General features: G+C 41.2%; 1 protein-coding gene across 1 annotated transcript; it reads left to right on the forward strand.

Annotated features, from left to right (window-relative positions):
* The first annotated feature begins 330 nt into the window (after nucleotides 1–330).
* Nucleotides 331–6,706, forward strand: LOC121712041 (transforming growth factor beta-3 proprotein-like). Its single transcript, XM_042095981.1, has 7 exons — nucleotides 331–1,489; nucleotides 2,758–2,918; nucleotides 3,318–3,447; nucleotides 3,871–3,978; nucleotides 4,732–4,897; nucleotides 5,254–5,407; nucleotides 5,893–6,706. The coding sequence occupies exons 1-7, from the start codon at nucleotides 1,144–1,146 to the stop codon at nucleotides 6,049–6,051; spliced, it is 1,224 nt and encodes a 407-aa protein (XP_041951915.1). The 5' UTR covers nucleotides 331–1,143; the 3' UTR covers nucleotides 6,052–6,706.
* Nucleotides 6,707–7,125: the final 419 nt, after the last annotated feature.

Below are 7,125 nucleotides of genomic sequence, written 5' to 3' on the forward strand. Positions count from 1 at the left end.
CATATCTTCACATCTGTTGACCACATACAGTGTATGTGTGTGTGTATGTGTGTGTGTGTATATGTGTGTGTGTGTCTTCCACAAAGTGAAAATGCATCAATGGGCTCCCACCACACAGAGTAAATTGAACATTGAATATTGAACATAAAACAATGTGAAATGGGCACTGGCAGGCGCATCACTAGAGAGATTTGACTAATTGTCAATGCCGATGAGGACACGATGAGGACACGCAATGTCTTTATTTTCAACTCTAGATGGTGCAACATAGCAGTGATGGACTTTAGGGGCTATTCCCGTGGCTGGCCAAAGACAAGTTAAAGGTCGGACTTTCTTCCTGTTGATGACAAAGGATGACTTTATTTGTGTGAATATATCATGAAAATATCTTGACAAAAATATTAAAGATTCTCTGTTATAAAACCATTGTTTTGAATGGCAAGAACCTAGAAGAACCTATAGCCTGCTATATTCATTCATATCAAAAGGCTTTGTATTTACAAATGGGTCCCAGTCATTCAATTTATTTGGTTTGATAATGGAAATGTGTGGGCACATAATGCTGTGTACAGGTCTAAGTGATGTGAAATAGCACCTCATTACGTGAAATGAGGATTAACTTCATCAGCAATCAGTTGAATTTAATTGTACTGGTAGGTTTACAGGCAGACCCTTATTTAAGGAGGCTCTAATAAATCAGGACGATTTTGCAAAGTTGCTCTGTAGAATGAATCATCACTATCGAGCAAATCACACTGTCTTCACTCAATGCTTTTTTTGTCGCGCCTAACGCACATGAACGCGCACTTGTGTCATGACGTTAATTTGAGTAGCCCCGCCTGTTCTGTAACCACCAGCAATAATTCAACATAACAGGCAGTTATGGCTCTTGTATTTAGTGGAAGTAAATAGCTAATTCCGAGGGTGAAATGTCGCACACGCAGCGTCCTGGTTAGAGTCGTCTCGGGGTGTTTGAACATTTAAGCAACTTACCAAGAAATGCCGAGTACTTTAAACACCTGAACTCCCTTGGACTGATTAAAACGATGAGCAACCCATCACCAGCAAGCTTCGTTCACGCTCCACGTTGGACATCGCAGAGATCTATCCGCTTCGGAGACCACACGCACTCTTAAAGCCAGGATGCATTTGGTACAGGTGCTTTGGGTTTTTACACTTATACGGCATGCAATAACGGATCTCTCTCCGTCCGCTTGCACTAAACTGGAACTAGATCACCTGAGGAGGAAAAGGGTGGAGGCAGTGCGGGGACAGATCCTAAGTAAGCTGCGACTTAGCAGCCCCCCAGACGGACATGTCTCCAGTGAGGCGCCGCTGCAATTTCAAGCGCTATTTAACAGCACCAAAAAACTTCTAGAGGAACTTAACAAGGAGCGACGGCACAACTGTGGCAGTGCGAACCCTGAGGATGAGTACTATGCCAAGGAAGTCCTCAAAATCAACATGATGGATGAACCAACCGAGAACAGTGAGCAACATATTTGTATACTTGTGGTGGATGATACTCTAATGTACTGTAGCGTTCATTAGTGTATTCATATTTAGTCGACAAGCATTCGCACTGTTGTTAGGCTATATGTGAGGATTTTTAACAGTTTCTCCTCAGTCGAAAACTGTTCTTAGATCAAATAAAACGTGTAGTGTGTTTTCGACTGTCAACATGGCACCGTTTATCACCTGCAAGTTATATGGCAAAATAACAACACCTGACGTGCATTTTCATTCATTGTCAGTTGAAATTTGATGACCAGTCTACACAATGTAATTTCAATATAGTTGCGTAAAATTAGCTGCACAAATTAATTGCGTAAAACAGTTCAACACAGCAAGTAAAATAGGCTAATTTGTATGATTGACATTATGTAATGACTGTGTGGAATAAATAACAGATATGTCCCTCTGCATTCTTACATAAGTAATCGATATGTCAGATGAGGTGTGATCAGATATCGTCAGTGAGGCCTCAGTCAATGTGCGGCTAAATGATCACGTCCAATTTAACTAGTTGGGTTACTTAAATTACTCATGACTAGAGAGGTCAGCAGGTTTCATACCCAAGTGATGTCAGAAATTATTAAAGTTTAATGTTTACATGTGTTTTAAGCAAGTTTGGTTGAACCAACTGAGGGAGATACGATTCAGTTCAGTAGAGGGTTCATTAATGCAAACAAAGCTAAAGAAATTCCTAGTGCTTAATGCAGAGGAAGAGTTGACCTCAAGGTGGTGTTAGTATAGGCATTTGTTCTGCTATGTAAGTGTTTCATAGGCTTATTCGAATGGCTTGGGTTTGCGTAAAAGATGCAGCAAAGACGATTATTGGAAAACGATTTAACAGTGAGTTTGACCTAGTTGCAATATTTCATTCTACACAATTGAAATTCATCAAACATACTGCTCCAAGATTAGTTTATTTAACCAAACCTACTGAATTTGTCAGCGTTGCAAATTGCCGTTGGGGTAGATCTAATCTATTTAAGGCAACATTATTTAAAAACAGACAATTAGACCATAAATAGTGATGAATAGAATATACCATGAATAGTGAATTTAAAATGTTTGTGATGTATTAGTTTTATTTTGGTTCTGTTCTATAATTTTATTTTGAGTTCTACATATAACTATACAGGTACATTAACTTACCAGTGCTCTTCCTGTAAGGATGGGGTGTCATACAAGGACACACTCATGTGAGGTTTGTCTGCATGCATTTTGGCATGGTTGCTTCACTTGTTGCAGGTGGGGTTTATGATTGTGCAAAGGAGAGTTCCAGATTGTTCTTTTTCAACGTTACAAGCCTTGAGAGGAATGCCAGCAGCCTGTTCCGTGCCAAGTTTCGACTCCTGCGGGAACCAAACCCCAGGGCCAGACAGAGTGAACAACGCATCGAGCTCTACCAGGTCTGTCCCGCTGGAGATATGCAATGGAAAAAGGACTAGTTTCACAAGGGCAGAGGGGAGGATGAGTTGACATCCATTTACACCCACAAGACAGTGCAGGTCAGGCCCCAGTGAAGTTAGTATGAATAACACATACTCAGATTTCCATTCTAAATTGTGTCAAAGATTACATGTAAAAGTAGTCATAAAGGTATATGGGTACTTAGGTGACATCATTTCCTACTCCATGGACCTTCAAGGTGGTTTTTATAGCATTCTTTTCAGCCTTCAGGATCAGAGGATGAGTAGCCTACTGATTTTGCATTTGTATCCGGCAGAATTCAGAGCATGACCATGTTGCTTGGTCTGTGGTGGATGGGTGTGAGGTTTATTGACTAACACAGGTGATCTGCTCCCCAGAGACGTAAAGGTGAACAAGGTGTGTCAAACCGGCGCTACATTGATGGCAAAAATGTCCAGACTAAAGGTGCAGTTGAGTGGATCACATTTGATGTGACTGAGACCATTAGGGAGTGGCTGACGCATCCAGGTAAGTGGCAAAGCTGAACTCATCCAGTAAACAGTGATTGAGTGAGCGAAATCATGTAGTGTAACAAAATGACATAAGACTAATTTCTGAAAGCTAATATACAAAGAAAGATAAGACATATTTTGCACACCAGATAGCTCCCATTCATAATCGTTTTTATTTATTTTGTGATGTTATGATTATGATTATACGGAGCTATTTGGTTTGCGAATCACCCTTTATCCTCTTGTGATACTCTCATACTGGATCCTGCACCCATACAACTTTGGCAGGGGATGTGCGTGGCCTTACACTTCTTCATGAAAGCTAATATACAGGATTTTATAATGCAATGCAATACAGCTCTCATTCTGCATGGTACCAGAATAGGCTCTGAGATTAGATCTGTCGGGCTGAGCTTTTTTCAATTGTTTCCATCCACAGAACACAATCTTGGTTTAGAGATTGGTGTGCATTGTCCATGCCAGTCCTTCAATCCAAATGGTGACACCATCAACAATGAAGATGAAATACTGGAAGTGAAATTTAAAGGTAATCAAATCAAACAACTCTCCGCTGATGTTGATGGGAATCAAATCAATGATGTGTGTGTGTGTGTGTGTGTGTGTGTGGGGGGGGGGGGGTTGATAATGCCTGGGAGTCTTCTTTCCATTGGGGCGAGTCATTGCATTTTACACTACAATACACCCTGTTTGTTCAGTTGTTCAATTAATCGGGATAGGGAATACTAATAACATCAAATACGTGGGTTCAATTCCAACCAACGAAGCACACACATTATAGATTACTACACCTTACAGTACATCTGCTATTTCTTGATCTATTATGTGTTTTGCCCTGATGGAGTTTTGAATCTGATATTTCAGAGAGGTTTTATACTTATAGTATTAACAGTTACACATGCACAGAAAAATTGGTTAGTCTCTTTCAGAATTCAGTATATATTTTTAAGAGCTCTATTAGTGTAGATCTTGGCCCAGTCTCTCTAACTAGTATACACATGCACAGAAAAATTGCCACTTTTAACAAAGTAAAATAAATCCACACTGTGTTATCCATATTCACAGTATGTACACTCATTAACACTCTAGGAAGCATTTAATACCACTGGAAAAACATTGGACAATAACCCTCATCATCATCAAACATATTCTGAATGTATTTTTTTAAATCCGATACCGCATGGCGCAGTCCATCTTACTGTGTTACCCAGCTCTTATTTTACCACTGCACCCCTGCTTATGGGCCCATGATGGTATGGCTTTGGTGTGCTGTTTGGTGCAGGTGTAGTGGCCCAGGAGGAGAGGAAGCGTGGAGACCTGGGACGCCTGAAGAGGCAGCGAGAGGACCGTCTGCCCCATCTGATCCTGATGATGCTCCCATCACATCACTCCAGTACCAAGTCCAATCACCGCCGCAAACGGACACTGGACACCAACTACTGTTTCTCGTAGGTCTCTACTTAACAACGAATAATTAATCATTTGCCTCTGATGCACAGTCTCTCTAACTAGTATATGTTAAACATTCAATTGGTAATTATTATATTCAATTATTATGTTCATATTGTATATGAACGTTTTGCCCTTACAAAATACTACATAGCCTACTCACCCATTGTCATGGATGGACATACTGTATGTATCATTACTCCTGAGGTTTGGCCAGTAAAAGTGGAATTGTTTTTATCAGTGGTTTACCAGTGACCTCTTTTCTCCTCCAGCTAATGGAACTGATTAAAACTAAAATAAAAGTTTTATTTTCCGCTCATGTCTCTTTGTCCCCGGGTCCCATCTGTTCCGTCAGTAACTACGAGGAGAACTGTTGTGTCCGCTCGCTCTACATCGACTTCCGACGCGACCTGGACTGGAGATGGATACATGAACCCAAGGGTTACTATGCCAACTACTGCTCTGGGCCTTGCCCCTACATGCAGAGCTCCGACGCCACCCATAGTACGGTAAGGACACCGTACCTCTAGGACTTTGTTGGTGTCTGCTATTTTTTGACTACTTTGTCCTTCCAAACAGTGTGGTGTAGTCAAAAGCAGTGTAGGCTACACCTATTACACTACATCAAAGCAGAGGTTGGTGTCACTTGAATATCGTGAACAGTTGAAGCAGATGTAGAGAAATTAATTAGTCAAATGAGAGACCATCACAACTCGCCGAGCTATAGTTTGAGTTTAAGGCATTCACTTCAGTCCGGTTTATGGTTTAGCCTGTGAGCACAATTATTGTGACATTATGTTATTCTGTAAAGAATGCTCTTACAAGTATTTTTATTGCATGGTTATCCAGTTAGTTTTTGAGTATGAAGAAGCATTCAAGTAAGAATTTGATTGTACTTAGTACACTGCCTTTTACACATGCCAATAAACATTGAACGTTGAACATGGGTCTACTCCTGGCTTACCACCATGTCTTCTCTCTCTGATACCAACAGCTGCTGAGTCTGTACCAGACGCTGAACCCAGATGCGTCCATCTCACCCTGCTGTGTTCCTCAGGAGATGGAGCCCCTCACCATCCTCTACTTCTCTGGCCGCAACCCTAAGGTGGAGCACCTCTCCAACATGATTGTGAAGTCCTGCCGCTGTAGCTGACGGAGAGGAGGGAGCCAGAGTGCCTGGGCTGGCTTGCCAAGTTTGCATGTGGGGACATTAGCACGTGTTCCACATCAATGTCAGGTTAAGGGCATGCTTCAACACTGCTGACTAAGGTTATGCGTGCAGCCATGCGTGAGATCACGTATGGATTCTGATCCCATCCCAGGATGTGGACTTACAAAAGGACCTGCACACTGACAAAGAAAAAAGAGTTGAGGTCAGATGCTAAGCCCATTGGATTTCATGGGTTTTTTTATTATCTGATTTTGTTTTTGTTTTTGTTTTTTGTTGCCTACAGATTGCTTTTTTGAACGGCAATCCAAAAATGGAACGTATTGCAGTACATGATGTATTTCCTATATTATTTTTCTGCATTAAACTCAGTGGTTTACCTCAATTACGTCACATAGAAGGGACAGTAAGTCAGAAGGTAGAGACTTTCAGGACTTTTTGCACTTGACAATGCATGTGTTATGTAAACTCTAGATCCCTTGCTAGTTTAGACTTAGTCTGTAGAATACAGAAGAAAATGTAGACGTTTGCCAGCAGTAGATGTTAAAAACATGGAGGAGTGTTAATCGAAAAGTATTTCTTTTCATCTTGTATTCCATTTGACTGTGAATCTAAAGTGAAATAAATAACTCAGAATGGATGATGGGTCATTATTTACTAATAGGTGAATATGGGATGCATTGTCAACATTTGTTCATCTAATATTACTGTTTTTTTGTTTTAATCCATAACCCTTTTATGTGTTGCACTGTCTGAGTAATAACAAAATGCTCCCAGGAAAACCATTAGGGCTTACACACTGATGGATGTGTGCTGACAGGTGGTCAGGGAGAATGCAGTGCCCAGTCTCTCTCTCACACTAGGCCAGGCCATTCCCCTAGTTAGGCCAACAATGACAGGGGCCCCAGAAACCCTCCCCATGTTTTCTGAGTGCAATCAGGCGACGTGCACAACCACCCAACCTGCTTGAAAACTGCAGCAGTGGTGGAAAAAGAGAGAGCTGCTGCTTTGTGCATGGCTGCCCTGTAGTCTGAAGAAAAAACAAAGCATCTTTCCAAT

The sequence above is a fragment of the Alosa sapidissima genome, chromosome 6, assembly GCF_018492685.1.
Source record: "Alosa sapidissima isolate fAloSap1 chromosome 6, fAloSap1.pri, whole genome shotgun sequence".
NCBI classification, from domain to species: Eukaryota; Metazoa; Chordata; class Actinopteri; order Clupeiformes; family Clupeidae; genus Alosa; species Alosa sapidissima.